The 14,792-nt window shown below is 44.9% G+C and overlaps 2 protein-coding genes across 3 annotated transcripts; one reads left to right on the top strand and one right to left on the bottom strand.

Moving 5' to 3' along the window:
* Positions 1–216: 216 nt before the first annotated feature.
* TCEANC2 (transcription elongation factor A N-terminal and central domain containing 2) lies at positions 217–5,671 on the bottom strand. Of its 2 annotated transcripts, none has more exons than XM_032118001.1 (4): positions 5,472–5,671; positions 4,314–4,455; positions 2,911–3,104; positions 217–1,156 (listed from the first exon to the last, which is right to left on the bottom strand). In XM_032118001.1, the coding sequence occupies exons 1-4, from the start codon at positions 5,571–5,573 to the stop codon at positions 968–970; spliced, it is 627 nt and encodes a 208-aa protein (XP_031973892.1). In that variant the 5' UTR covers positions 5,574–5,671; the 3' UTR covers positions 217–967. The 2 variants fall into 2 exon arrangements, with proteins under 2 accessions (XP_031973892.1, XP_031973893.1); XM_032118002.1 differs by lacking the exon at positions 5,472–5,671 and adding an exon at positions 4,899–5,251.
* A 177-nt stretch (positions 5,672–5,848) lies between these two features.
* TMEM59 (transmembrane protein 59) lies at positions 5,849–14,155 on the top strand. The gene is made up of 8 exons (XM_032118000.1): positions 5,849–6,074; positions 8,197–8,302; positions 10,441–10,535; positions 10,737–10,889; positions 11,151–11,235; positions 11,544–11,628; positions 12,348–12,456; positions 13,177–14,155. Exons 1-8 carry the CDS (start codon positions 5,886–5,888, stop codon positions 13,330–13,332), a joined length of 978 nt encoding a protein of 325 aa, XP_031973891.1. The 5' UTR covers positions 5,849–5,885; the 3' UTR covers positions 13,333–14,155.
* The last annotated feature ends 637 nt before the right edge of the window (positions 14,156–14,792 follow it).

Raw genomic sequence — 14,792 nt, 5'->3', positions numbered from 1 at the left:
TTTTTAGGTGAAGACATGAACACCATGCCTGGAACAGCCTCAGTAATAGCTTATGGAGAAGGAGACAACTTGTGGCAGGAAAGAAATCAGAGCAAATATAGCGACAACATTTCCAGTTTTCAATAACTAGAAAGAATTTAAACAATAGTTTGTTGCTTAGATTTGTTCACGCAAACATTCTGAACCATGTTCCTTTTGGAGGAAAAAAAAAGCCTGTAAAAGGAGTATTTAATTTTATTTAGAAAATTCATTACATGTTTTCTTTCACATTACAGTAAGAACAAGCACCATGTTTACATCATGAGTGAGGTTTGGAAGGCTGAGTGAGCTGCTCCTTGAACAGCAGAGGCATCAGATAGCACCTATACCCTGGGGCTTTAGAAAATGCCCCAAATCACAGGATGGCTGAGATGATAGAAGTTACTGAAATCCATTTTGCATCCAGTTCTGGAATGCAGCAAAGGGAAATCACCTTGGCAAAACAGCTCTTGCCACAGGCAGGGCCCACCTGCAGCAGTCATGGCTGACTTAGGGCTAACCAGAGTTTGCAATTATCCACTAGGAATCCCCTCCCATGGACCAATTACCCTGAATTCCCAGTATTTCCAACCAGCACAGCACAGAGCTGCTCCTTTAAAAGGGTTATTCAGCTGATTACACCTGAAGATCCACATCAGGGATGGAGCTAAACTGAGCTATGACAAATGTGCAGAAGAGAGAAACAGGTGAGTCAGCAAGGATGGAAAATATACAGCAGAGTAGAAGAAACTTTCCTTGCAACAAGCCCACATGGATTTTTACCAAGTCAGATTTATAGCACCCATTCCATCATTAGTTCTTCCCTCCAGCAGCCCAGTTCATGGAGTGGTGCCAGGGAGTCACACACAGTCAGCCCTCCTGCACTCCCCTCACCACAGGGAGGGCTCCCAGTTCCAGGGAAATGCAGGCACAGGAAGTTCTCAACACCTCACTTTTTATGGCTCTGTACAAAGGCAGGGACAGTGAGTGTGCCAGCCTTGACTCCTGCTCGGGCCTCAGGTTTGTGCTTTAATGAGAAGACAAGGGCTCGCACGGCCCTGCGATACGGAGCGCTAATGAGGCGGGAACAGAGATGAAAAGCTTCGCGCTCAATATTTTCAGCCAGTGGGTGATCAATCTGAAAACAGCAAAGTATAAAATTAGATCTTTACATTTAATAAGGAGGCCAGCTGATTGAAATTGGAGTTTGGTGCTTTTCAGTGTTTCTTCATTAATCAGCTTAGATTCAAGGAAATCTGCTTCCCATCACAAGTGTAACAGGAAGAGCAATTTAATTCCACCCTAGCAATTAAAGGACAAGGCAACGTGGTCAGTGGCAGGGAACATATCCCCACCTCCAGCTGGGTGGCAGTACTTTGCCATCACAACAGGAAACTAATCTGTGACAAGCTTTGGGTATCAAGCTCAACTGCAATTATAAACTATGCTGTAGTGTCTCCATAAAGCTCACTTTTGATCTTGCTGACATAAGATACCTTGGATACTATTTTAAACTTGATTCCAACAGCAACTCTAAGACATGCCAAACACTTGGCAACTCTGCCTGGTGCTATAAAGGGAAATGTGGGCTCTCTGTGTGTAGAAGGAGGTGTAATTAAGAATGCAGAAAGGGATTTGCTAAATGTTAATTATGTAGTTATTGCTTCAACATGTGCCAAAACCTGTAATTCAGCAGAGTTTAGGAAAAAATCCCCCACCCTTCAAGAAATGGTTTTAATTTCACTTCTGCCTTTTGTGATGGGGGATCTCCCATGCTTTGCATGCAGGAGATTCCAGTGAGCCAAGTAGTATTCCTGCAAGTCCTTCGCCACACAGGTTTTGCTACACATCACTAAAAAGCCCCTTGGACCCACTCAGCCCCACCTTCCCTTCTCCTTTTTGTCAGTCTCTCAGGTGTTGGTGCAGCAGCTGTGGCTCCCCTGCCTTTATAAGCAGTTCAACTGCTGTGACCTCTGCTTGTGCATGTGGTGGCTGCAGGTGTTTTCAGGTGAGTCCTGTTCAGAGGCAATTCTGCTTTTCCCAATTCTTGTTTACCCAATTCTACTCGTTTTAGGGTGGTACCAGAGTCTTTATGTCCCACAGATTTAGACTTTACTACCAGTCTAACACCATGCATAGCTGTGCTAAGATCTAAGCTTGACCCAGCAAAGGTAAGTTCCTGCCTTTCTGAGGCATTCCTACAGCAAACCATCCTTCTATGCTGCACCAGACTGGAAGCTGGAGAGGTTGTTCTCACAGCCAGCAAACACAAAACTTTGAAATTCTTTAGTGTTTAACACTTGACTCATCATTTAAAGGATAATTAATGAATAAATTGAAAAGGATAATTATTATGGCATTTCATAGACCAAGCAAACTATTATTAAGCCTTACAGCAAAGCCTTGTCCATTTAGTTAAATATACCTGAGGGATCTGGTATTTATCACCACTTTATATACTGTCAACCTTACCTCTCCGTTTTTGCTATAGATTGAAATTTACAAATACTGAATTAGGAAACACCCAAAAAGTCCCACTCTTGCTTCCACAGCTGTTTAATAGGAAAAACTTCATGCTCTATTAATTTCCTCCTTCTCTTGTACAGCCCAACTGCAGTGGCTACACAAGTAATCTGTTGACAGGTTATAGAAATGACAAAATACACCTTGCTTACAATTAGCAGGTTCGCTTGGTTAACAACCAAAAAACATTATCTAGCTTGCAAATGGAGTTACTTATAAATAGGGATGTGCTGTGAATCCCTAAAAATACGAACAGATCACCTGGTCTTGTCCCCACTCTGCTTGGCAGTAGCTCTGGCTGGAAAAGGTTTAACTTGTTCCTACAAGAAGGAAGTTTTTGAGCCACAGACAAGTGCCTCTGAATTGTACCTCTAATTCCAGGGCTTCACAGAGCAGCTTCCGAGCATTCTTCCTGAAAGCCTCAGTCTTGGGGTCGCTCCTGACCTCAATGGAGGGCCTGTTGGAGTGGTCTCTGATGAAGGTTCGCCACTCCCTGTAAATGTCCTTGGCGAGGCCGGACACGTCCGGGTCGGGGTGTTTGCGCATCTTGTTCACGGTGTGACCTGGAAAACAGGAACAGCTCTTTTGGGACTGGCAGGTGGGAAAAAACACAACTGACACCAGCCAAATCACATCTGTGCCAAAGGAGCCACACGTTTTTAACTCAGGCAGTCTCAGCAAAACAACCAAAGCATTGACACAAACATACATACAAAATGACTAGCAGCTAAGCATGGAGCCTGAGAAATTAGCAAGGAATTGTGAAAATCACCTTCCCAAGTCACCAAGGTGTGGAGCAACACTTATGGAACACAGGGCTACACTAGTTTTTTACACAGATTCTGGATCTGGTGAAAGCTTTTAAGCTTGGCCTATAAAAAATGCTGTTTTTTAACTGGAAACCCCTTTAAGGACGCAGATGTTGCTGGTGATGGCTGTAGCACTTTAACATGTGAACACCATGGTGACTCCAAGCAGAATCTTTCCTGCCAAGAGGGCCTAGCAGTGCAGAAGAGGCTTTCCCCTGCGAGGAGACAAAAGGGACCTTCCTGCTTCCAAAGGGGTGTTTTTCCCTGGCCAGGAGCGCTGTCGGCCAGGAGATGTCAGTGTTAGGCTTCAGTGGCTCTTCCAGCCCGGCGCTATTCAGACAGGAAAAATCCCGGGAAAAGCCTGAATAAGCTGAAGATAGCAAATGAAACGACAGATCTGAAGGGGAAAGGGGCGGATCACATCTCTTTTTCCAGGGCTCTGTGAATACAGATCCGCCTGCTCTGATGGCAAACAAAGGCCGGGATGCTCTCCCTGCTCAGGGACCATGCGGTCACACATTATCCCTCCCCCAAGTCCTACAGAAAAGAGGCAGGCATCGGGCTGTGCCATTTGCATGGAGCTGCCAATCTGCCGGGGATTCCTCAGGATGAGGATGCAGGAAGCCAGTCTGAGGAGATTTTCTCACACCTTCAGAGGATTCAGCCAAATCAGATAAATGAGCACTGACAGACAGCAGAAGGAATAAAACACACAGGTACCAAGGAGAGCTCTTCAAAACTCTGACCACAAAAGGGGTGATGCAGTATTTCCTGGGAGGAATCAGAGGACAGTTGACTTTTTCAGTGCAAGCTATGAAAACTGCAGGCTTGATATCAACAATATTTCATTGGCAGCAATTTCCTCATTTCTTAAAAAGCTTCCAGACTAGTCTCTTTGTGTACTGACAAGCCAAGCAGACACAAGACAGCCTAATATTCACAGTTTAGATAGACCAGATGTACCTATTTTAGTGGAACATAACACTTCTTTGGAAGGTATTTTCTTCTTCAGCTCCTTCAAAGCTTCCATCAGGTTCTCTTTTGGTTGCCCAGGAAGCTCAAGTATGGACTTCCATCGTTTTATGTCTTCCACAACCACAACTCTCTGGGAAAGAGAAAAGCCATTAGGGAAGTGGAACCTTGTTATAAGTAAGGACACTGCCTTCATTTCAGCTAATGGGGCTGTTATCAATGCATGAATTATTGATCATGATGGGTACTTGCTTGGAATTAGAAAACCCCTGCAAATCAAGACTCTAGTAACCAGAAAGCAAAGTGAGAGGCATCACCTTGGTCTGCCAAACTCTGGGCAGGTAACAGCAAACATCTCCTGGAAGTGTTCTGAATTTAAGGAATCCATTGTATAAATGCCTCTAAATAGGAAAAGGGATTAAGGGGGAGGTGGCTGATTATCCTTAGAATCCCACTCAGATTGACTGCAAAAGTAAAATAATGCCAGCAAGGTGAGAAACAAAGCATTAGGGAACACGAATGCAGACCTGAGTACACTGCACAGCTGCAGCGTTTTTCACTGGTTTTGCCACAGACCTTGACAGAACAGACTGCAAACAGTTCAAGTCTCGTATTTTGGATGTGAGGCATCTTATTCAGCAGTGGTCAGACAACTGCAGTGCTTTACGCAGTATTCTTTTGATTTCTGCCACACATCGATGAACTTTTTGGTGCAGCTAATGTTTTGCTGTTGTGTTTCTACAAGCAAGTGACCAAGAGAGGTTCAGCTCTTGTGCAGGTCTCACGCAAGACATCCATGAAGTGAACTGAAGGGATTTCCTTGCTGGGGAGGGAAGAGAGCCAGCTGGAAATACTGGCGGTGCCACCGGGCTATCCTAGAATCGTGTGCCCAGCCTGACCCTGCACCACGCCTAGTTATGGAACCCCCTCCAAGGCAGCAGAGCCCTCTGCACCTGTATAACCGCTTCCCTGCGAGGATCCCACCTCAGGCCTGCAAAGATTTCGGTGCAGGGCCGGTGTTCACACACGGCTCCTCCGCCGCCGCCCCGCGCTGCCCCGCCCGTGCCGCACCCGGTGCCGCGGGCTGACGACCCTCCTCGGCCCCGGGAGGCCGGGCCGTGCCCCCGCTCCCTCCCGCCGGTGACCTGCCTTGAGGGACTCGAGGGTGACCTGCCGGCAGACGCGAGGCCCGGGCGCGGCCCGGCGGGGGCTCTGCGGGTCGCGGGCACGGCGCACCACAAACCGGTCCATGTTAGCCCGGCCTCACGGAAGTCGCCGCCGCCGCCCCACCATTGCCGCCCGGTAGTTCCTACCAGGGGCGAGGCCCTATGGGATGGCCGGGGTACCCAGCGGTGCGGACAACACTTCCCAGCAGGCCCCGCGCGGGAGGCGGTGCCGCTGCCTCGTCCTTTCCGCACGGTAGTGCCCACCGGGGGCGAGGCTCTATGGAATGGGCGGGCGTGCCTCGCTGTGCGGACTACACCTCCCAGCAGGCCCCGCGTGGGGCGTGGGCACATCTCGCGAGAGGCTGCCGGCGGCCGGTGCCGGGGCGGAGGGACGAAGATGGCGGTGCGGCGGGGAGGCCTCGCCGTCCTGCTCCTGCTCCTGCCGCTGTTCCTGGTGATCCAGGCGGAAGCCGCCGCAGGGCCGCTCCCCGCCGCCTCCTCCGAAGCCTTCGATTCCGTGCTGGGCAACACGGCGTCGTGTCACCGCGCCTGCCAGCTGACCTACTCCCTGCACACCTACCCCAAGGTACGGGCGGGCCGTTCCCCGCACCTGCGCCGCTTCCCTCCGCCTTCCCCGGGGCCGGCACGGCCGCTCCTTTGCCCCTCTCCCCCTGCAGCTCCGTCTCGTCTCTAAAGACAGATACTTCGTTATGGAAATAGATGGGCAGGCTGCCGCTTGCCAGTGAAGCGCTGTTGTCAAAGTAGAGCTTTGTCAGTGCTGCGGCTTTTGTGGGTTTTGGGCGTTTTGCTGCTCTTGTTTTTTCCTCCTGTTCCTAAAAAGGCAACTGTAATTTGTCTTGGGGTGTTCCATATTTTGGGCACTAAAAGAGTGCTGCGTTTGTGGCAGCGCAGAGATCCTGAGTCAGGGTGCCAGTGCGGCACTGGATGTTGAAGGATGAAACATAAACGATGACAAACAAGTAGCTCGTCAGAGCCTTTATGGGAAATTCTTATCTCATGATAAAATACCGAAAGTGTCTGATAGGAATTTAGTTTCATACCTCAGAGTTTTGCTGTTGGTTCATGCTTTGTACAGCTTTGAACTACGGGCTTAAATTTGGAAAATCCTGGATTAAAAATCTCATCTTTCCTTGTTCTTTTTTGGCAACAAACTTCATTATCAGCTGCAGCTGTGTAGCAGGTGGCACTCTTATCCCAGATTTAGGATTTCACAGGAAGGCTGCAGGCAAGTGGAGCAGTGCCAGGATCAGGTAACAGGGCTTTGTCTACTTCCCCATGGAATTCAGTAGGATTTTGTAGCTGATCCTGGTGTCACCATGGAGAGAAGGAGCAGGGAGTTGTGTGAAATAAAAGTAAATTTACATGTGTACTTACAGCTTGTTTTGGTGCGTTGCTCTTGTTTCTCTTGCAGGACCTTTTGAAGTTCAAGGAGGGCTGATATTTCTGTGATTTTTATTGCACTTTTGAATTTTGCTGCTTTAGTTCTTGAATATTAATTTTGTTATGTGTTGTTGGAGCTGTTCACTAGTACAATCGCGTCTTCCTTTACATTTAGTGTTTGTTCTGTTTGTCTCAAAACTGCTGGTGGAATTGAAGGAAGTTGTTTTTGTTGTGATTGGAAAATGAGATAAACTTCATTGAGACTGTCATGGAGATATATTTGTAAACTGATTTATCTGGGTATCAATGTACAGAAGATGTTTTCTGTGACAGCACACCCACTTTGTCAGTGTGAGACTTGAATTTTAACTTATATTCACAATTTTCTACTCTTGTGCCTTTAAAGCACGTGAACTCGTGGTCTCGGTTACAATGGCCAGGTCGTTTACAGCAGGTTGTACAAGAGGTGCGGTGTGTTTGGTTGTTGTTAAATTACTTCAGAGCCTGTTCTGCACCTGTGCAGTTCGAGTGGCTGCTGGCTTTGAAGTTCTGATTCATGGGTCAGTGACAGGGTGTGGTCAGAGGTGGGACAGTCCGGTGACAAAGGTTTCGGTTCACATCCATCCCCTTGGTGCTGTGGACGGAAGAAATACTAGGTGTAGGATTTCTATATTTGCTTAATTTTAATGGTTGGCAGTGAGGAAGCACTTTTGCCATTCAGTTCAATATAATAAATAAACATTTGTGTTTGTGGAGCTGGTCTGGCAATAAGCAGATAACCAGGATGCTGTGTAGGACATTAGAAAATAATCTCTTTCTCTGATAGTTCTGTCCTAGTTGTGATTAGAGTCATTAGTCTGATTAGATACATTGTATTACACTGTAAAAATTAGAAGTTTCCTGTTCTTTCCTGCTGGGTTTTACCATTTCAGTTCTGAGAATGGAGATTTGATACTCTTTGTAGGGTTAAACATCAATAAATCTTTTACAGTGCTGTCTCTTAATTTCAAACACAACACTTTCTAAAAAATTCATTTTGCTTGTGAGTTGTGTGCCTGGAATTATAAAATAGCATTTGCTGTTCCAGGTTTGCCCACTGCAGAAGGAAAAGCTCTGATTGAAATAAATCCGGAAGTTGTTAGCGCTGCTTGGCTTGGGTTTATTTCGGGTCGTCACGTTGAGCTGGGTTGTAGGTCTGATGGAGGGAAGAAGCACAAAAACACCCAACCAAACAACAAAAAAACGCTTGTTTTCTGACAATTTATTGTGGACTGGAGGGATGCAAGCCTGTCCTTGTGCCTCCCCAGGAAGAGGAGCTGTACGCCTGCCAGCGGGGCTGCCGACTCTTCTCCATCTGTCAGTTTGTGGACGATGGCGCCGATTTGAATCGGACCAAACAGGAATGCGACTCTGGTGAGCCCTCAGAGCCCCTTCCACATCCCATCATATGAAGACATAATGGAGGGGAGAGCTGCAATGTCTGAAAGGGTGGTATTAAATTGGTGGCATTCCTTCGGTTGCTTTGGGTTTGTTTAACAGATTCTTAAAGTCTATGTACAGGATATTTGAAAAAAAAAAAAAAATCTCAGGGGAAGGTTGTTTTCTGTGAGTTTCTCCTTAGTGTTGCTGATTTCCCGAACTTCTCAAGTATCATCAGTCTCTGTAAATAAATTAGAAATACTTCATTTTATTATAAACAGTTTGTCATAGAAAACACAAAATGCCTGGGGGAAAATCCAGGCAAATGAACACTTGTCTTTTAATAATTCCCTGCGACAATCAGTCCCATTTGCCATTCCTGAAAAATCTGTGTATAGAAGTGAATTTTTAAGTGGAGCAAGAACACAGATATTAATATGCCTTGTAACTTGTGGCCTAGGCTACATCCTAAGCTTTCCCTGCAGCTAAACCCTTGGGAATGAAGTACGTGTTTTGTTTGGAATAGACCTTTAAGTGCTGGTTACTAATTCTCTCAGGCTATCTGTGTTAGAGCAAAGATTTCACAGTGAAGATGAAATATAGAATCATTTAAGTTGGAGAAGACTTATAAGATCATCATTCCCCTAGCACTGCCAAGCCCACCACTAAACCATGTCCCCAAGTGCCACACCTTTAAATTCCTCCAGGGATGGTGTGTGATACAGGCTAACTAACAGTGGTTTTGGAATGGTATAGAACTTCTTTCAGTAATATTGAGGAAGCTGATTCAATGTTTTATTCAGAAATGAAGGGTAGGAACTCTCTATCTTTACTGCCAGTAAGCACCAGGCCAGCACTCAAGGGAGGCTTTTGTCCTCTCAGTGGCTTGTGAAAGCAAGAGAGCTTGTGGCCTGCTCAGGTAGGGAAGCAGAAGCCTGACATGGAAAGATGCTGATGTGTTACAAAACTGCACTAAATACTCCAGAAATGGGCTAATGCTCCAGTCTGTCACACTGTGTGTGTAGCTGTGATACAGCCTGTCAGTGCAGTTGTCAAACCACACACGAAAGAGTGCCATAAAGCAGGGTAACGTAGCAATAGAGCACATGTAGAGTAATGGAACAGTTGCTTCTGGTTTAACTCCCCTTTCTGGGACTGTTGTCTTTGCTGGCTTATGTTCTGTAATCTGCTGGTGGGTGCCCTGAGTGAGTGTTCTGTGCTTGGCAGATCCATCTTGGCTGATCTGCTCAATTCCGTCTCTGGTGCTTCCTGCAAACACTGACTCTGTGGCAGTTGTAGCGTGGAATGGCTGCTCAGGTGCCATGAGCTGAACACTCAAATGTTTAGCTGCTGCTGCCATGCTTCCTGCCAGCTTCTTAGTCTTTATGATGGTCCATTTGCTCCTCTGGAAAATTAGGAGAGCACCTGTCCTCTGTGTTGCTTCTTGGTTTGATTCTTTAGTTCAGGCACTACTGCAACACTGTCCACGTAAGCTTTAGAATTGTTCAGGAGAGCTGTGCCTGTATATCATCTGCCTGATTTGTCCATGGGCAGAATAAACTAAATTATTCTCTCCAAATATTTTCGATTTCTTGGTCTTTATGATCTCTAGTGAGCAATTAATAGAAGCTCTCTGTAAAACAACGAGTTGGCTTCCTTTTTCATAAGAAATTATTCCATAGTACTTTCAGTGCAGTTTCTGTATTAGCAGGAAACACTCCCTTGATATTCCTATGATACCATGGCTTCTGTGTTACCTCAAAGGGATTTAATGGACTGATGGTCCCTCTGTTCTCTTTAGGATTCCATCTCTGTTCTCTGATGCTTTATGTGATATGTAGAGGAAAGCTATAGTGGCAGTGGGAGGATCCATGAGAACTTGCATCCCTGAGCTCAGCCAGGGCAATGTTGGTGGTCATTTGCTCTGATTGCAGCCAGATTTCAACTCCCCTGTTGAAGCTCTGATTCTGTCATTAGACCTCAGAGCAAATGCTACCCTGGGATTGCCATATCTTTCTCTGCAAATGGGATTGTCAACTGCCGCTTTGTTTCTGATCCAACTTATACTGGGAATGTTTTCTTAACTAAAATGCAGAATTTATCATCTCATTTGGGGAAATTCTCCCTTGCAGCCTGTACTGAAGCATACTCCCAATCTGATGAACAATATGCTTGCCATCTTGGATGCCAGAACCAGTTGCCATTTGCTGAGTTAAGGCAAGAGCAAGTAAGTAGGTGACATGTTTTTCAAATACCACCTACTTGTTTCTGTTCCGTGTGTGTCTTCTCATTTTTAAACTTCTTCAATGGAAAATAAATCTTCCTGAAGACTGAAATCTAGACATGGGGCAAGGGGTGAGCAAGAACATAACTTCTGTCCTTTTCAAATGAAAACCAATGGAAAAAAATGTTAATGTTGTGCTTGCAGTTAATGTCCCTGATGCCAAGAATTCATCTCCTCTTTCCTCTGACACTGGTGAGATCATTCTGGAGTGACATGATGGACTCAGCTCAGAGCTTCATAACATCTTCATGGACTTTCTACCTTCAAGCAGATGATGGCAAAATTGTCATATTCCAGGTGCTTCCTTTTTTTCATTGAGATTAAGGTGTCCTGGCTGCTGACTTCAACTCTGCTCCTTCCAGCCAAAGACTGTGGAGCACCATCAGAAGTGTTTCATTTTTCCTAGTCTTTCACTGCCTTTAAGGCCATTTAAAAATTCAAACTTAAAAGAATGGAGCATGTCTTAAGGTTAATTTCTGTAATAGTTCTGAAAATGTAAGTTATCAAAATCAGTGGAAGCTTTCTAGCAGGATCTCCTAACTCCTTATTTTGTTTTAGTCAAAGCCAGAAGTGCAGTATGTTCCACAGCTTGATCAGGAAACTGGAGATACAAGAGGATCCTTGTCGCTGAGTAAAACAGCCTGTAAGTTGTTCTTTGTGTTTTGGAAGAGTAAATGCAAATGTTCCCTGTCATGCAAATTTAAAAAACGAAGTTACAGGTGGCGTATGAAAGCAAATTTTTGTAAAGCTGCAATGTAATTATTTACTGTGCAGAGTGCAGTGTGTACACTTGGCAAACTGTGGTAGAAACCCAGCTCTGCTGGAAATGGAACCCTGTAAGCTGGGGCTGGTTTAAAAGCTTCCTTTTATGCTGTCTACACAGACAGTGTGTGGGGTTTGGGTTTTCCCTGTCCTTGCTCTCCTGACCTCTGTTTTGCTGTTGTACCTCAGCAGACGGACGTCCAGGGAGCTCACAGACATTCCGGGGACTCTTTGAGGAGCGAGCAAACGACAGCTTCTTCAAGTGTCTTTCCATGTACGTATGGCCTGGGATGTCTGTGCCCACTGAGGAGGATAAAGGCCTTTCCTCTGTGTGTGCAGCACTCTTGGGAGGTCTCAAGGTCTCCAAGTCTGTAGGCTCAGGATGCACAGCATCACAATTTTGTATCTGACTGTTAGTGCTGCTTTGCTGTGCTGGACCTGTGTTTTGTGCAGGCTGTCCTGCCAACTTTGATTTTTCCTTTCCATTTCAAGTGAACAACATACTGATAATTTCCTGCGCTGTTTTTCGAGTGTGTTCTGGGAACTGTTTAATCAATACTGTGTTTTGCCTGTTCATTAGCTCTGGATGTGTTTTAGGGCAAAGCACTTGTTTGGGATTGTGTTATGTAGCACACTGCTATGTCTTGTTTCCAGGCTGAAAATACCCAGTATGTATTTATTAAAGCTTTTTTACTTTGTCCTTAAAAGTTTACACATGCAGGATCAGTGAGTTGTCCCCAGATGCATAACAGAAAAACTGGTTTGTAAATCTGTAAACAGGAGAATGCTAAGGGCCCAATAACAGAATCCAGCAAGTCTTTTGTGATACCAAAGAGGCATTAGAGTACCCAGGAGTCTGCAGTGGGCTGTGTAGCTGGAAGAGCCAGAGACAAATGAATTGGCAGGAAAGGCAGTCAGAAATGAGCCAGACTTTATAGAGTCCATTGTCTTGTATTCAGGCTATAAAATTTATCAACATTCTTCTCATTTCAGAAATTCCAGTTGGATTTTAACCACTACGCTCGTCCTGTCAGTGCTGGTGCTGCTCTGGATTTGTTGTGCAACTGTAGCTACAGCTGTAGAGCAGTATGTTCCATCTGAGGTACTGCATTTCAGAGCTGCAGTATTTCGAATTTATTCATTATATTGCTTTTATGTTACAGCTGTCTAGAGACTAAGAAATATTTGGGGGAGGTTCAGTTAGAAAGAGGGGGTTTTTTATTTTGTGGCTGTGGATGGCAAACCAATTTTGTTTATTTAAATGATGATTTTATAGCTGAGCATTCTTGCTCATTCCTGTGGCTCACAGGAGCTCTGAGCTTTACTCAGACATGATGATGTCTTTTGGTTTGTAGTGCTCTACTCTCAACAACTTTCAGATTACTCTGAACAAATGGAGGCTGATCCTCATTTCTCTGGGAATGAAGCTGTTCCAAGGGTTGAGTGGTGTAGGGGGGGACCCAGTATGGGTTTAATGCAGGAGGATCAACAGTGAGAACAGAGGGACAGCACAGTATTGGTGAGTGCAGAGTCTGATCAAGGGGCACAGGCACTCTCCCAGTGCCCAGAGAGTCCTGGCTCACAGTGTTTGCACACCAAAGGAGCTGTTACACAAACGCTGTATCCGCCCTTCTTCTGGCAGGTTTCATGCATTTCTTCTGGATGCAAGTCCAGTTCTAGTCCTGAATTTCAGATGTTGCAGAAAGCCTGGGTTAGCTTGTGTTGCAGGGCTGCAGCCATCAGAGCCTGGAATGCAGCTGCATACTGAAATTCATTTTATTCACAGTATTTTGTCTTAAAGTAACTTGTTTAAATATTTCAGAAGCTGAGCATCTACGGAGATTTGGAATACATGAATGAGCAAAAACTCAACACATACCCACCCTCTGCACTTGTTGTGGTTAGATGCAAGACTGAGGAACATGAAGAAGCAGGACCTCTTCCTACAAAAGTCAATCTGGATCAATCTGCAATTTAAATCTCTTGGATCCGATAGACTAATTCTAACAGAGCTAGCAACTCCTGATTGATTGTGGTGGTTCTTCAGATGAGAAGCTTAGCAGCCAGTCTTTAAATGCAAATAAAGTTGCAGAATCAACAAATGTCATGGGATTTTTGTTTTCAGCTAGTAGAGAAGATTCAGACATTCAGACATGAATTTGTTTGTTTCCAGGCATAATCACTTCTCACTGGTGTTTGTTATGTGTCTTTTTGCTTACAAAAGTTGTAAGCATGCTTTCCATACTTCTGCCAGGACACTTTCAAACTTACTTGTGTGTTCTAGGATGTAATGTGTACAGTCAGAGTTAGCTTTGTAAAGGTATTAAGGCATTTTAAGTAGGCAGGAGATGCCTTTCTAGTGTTGCACTTTCTGTTGTAGTTAAGAGAAAATATTATAAAATTATCTGCTGAATTTTTTTGTACTTGTTAATGTCCATGCACAAACAACCCTGTCTCCAAAAACAGAAATCTATTTTTTCTATGGTGTGGCGATATTCAAGGTGGGAAGCATTTGTGAGGTACTGTAAGATAGAACTCAGCTTGTGAAAGATGGAAACTTTGTTAAAATTTACAGACATATCCCTTCACGTGCAGAACATAACATGGTCAGTTATTTTGTCAAACTGTAGCCTTTAAGTCTTAAATTGCTTGTAAAGTTAGCACTTGTGTTTTTTGAAGACTTCTAATTTCTGTTCTTGATTAACTATTCTGGTCTTGTAACTTCATTTACAGAAACAAGTTGATTCCTGAGAAATGAGAGCAGACAAATAAAATTGACTGTATAGAAAATGTTGACTATATAGCTTTTTGGTATGGTTAATTACTGACCACAACAGGCTCAGTGTAAAAGCCTGTCTGTAGCCTTCCTCTCAAGAGCAACATGACCTGATTTTGCTGTGTGATTCACTAGCACAGCAACAGCAACTAACAGTATCCCTCATGTCTAACCTGTTTTTTATGGATCTTATTATATGCTGGTTCCCACAGTGTTGGCAAGTTGGGGGTGTCAGTGATTTATTTTAGGGTGTCTACGTGAGTGCTGGCTAGAATGCATGGTCTCCAATTCACTGTCATCTTTTTGTTGATTAGACAGAATTCCCTCAAAGGTTTAAAACCATGTACTGAAGAACTATGGAGATTCTGGGTGTGATGCAGTGTGAAGACTCTGTGACTCAGTGATGTGTTTGTTCCCTTACTTAAACCTGGCTCGGTGGTGGTTCCCAGCTTGGCTGTGAGCAGATGGTTGTGTGACTGCAGCTGATGGGGCCTTGCAGGGGCCATCAGGCAGGAATGTGCAGACCCCAGTCCAGCAGCACTCTTAACTGTGGCTGTCAGGAGCTTTCAGCCCATTAAGGATGTTTGTTTTAAGCCGGTTTCTATCAGCCTGCAGCAACTGCAATCTGAATTAAATTAGCAGTACCTCTTCATGCTGAACTC

This window comes from Corvus moneduloides, chromosome 9 (genome assembly GCF_009650955.1).
Source record: "Corvus moneduloides isolate bCorMon1 chromosome 9, bCorMon1.pri, whole genome shotgun sequence".
Classification (NCBI taxonomy): domain Eukaryota; kingdom Metazoa; phylum Chordata; class Aves; order Passeriformes; family Corvidae; genus Corvus; species Corvus moneduloides.
Note: the sequence above shows the minus strand (reverse complement) of the source record. Positions and strands in the feature narration are given on the sequence as shown.

Bases quoted from the DNA above. Each gene is read 5' to 3' on its own strand.
- TMEM59 (XM_032118000.1), top strand. From the start codon at position 5,886: ATGGCGGTGCGGCGGGGAGGCCTCGCCGTCCTGCTCCTGCTCCTGCCG. The intron at 8,303-10,440 runs GTGAGCCCTCAG...TCTCCCTTGCAG, and splicing joins CAAACAGGAATGCGACTCTG to CCTGTACTGAAGCATACTCC. The intron at 11,629-12,347 runs GTACGTATGGCC...TTCTCATTTCAG, and splicing joins TTCTTCAAGTGTCTTTCCAT to AAATTCCAGTTGGATTTTAA.
- TCEANC2 (XM_032118001.1), bottom strand. From the start codon at position 5,573: ATGGACCGGTTTGTGGTGCGCCGTGCCCGCGACCCGCAGAGCCCCCGC. The intron at 4,456-5,471 runs GCAGGTCACCGG...TCTCTTTCCCAG, and splicing joins TCACCCTCGAGTCCCTCAAG to AGAGTTGTGGTTGTGGAAGA. The intron at 1,157-2,910 runs GTACAATTCAGA...TGCTGTTTTCAG, and splicing joins GTGAAGCCCTGGAATTAGAG to ATTGATCACCCACTGGCTGA.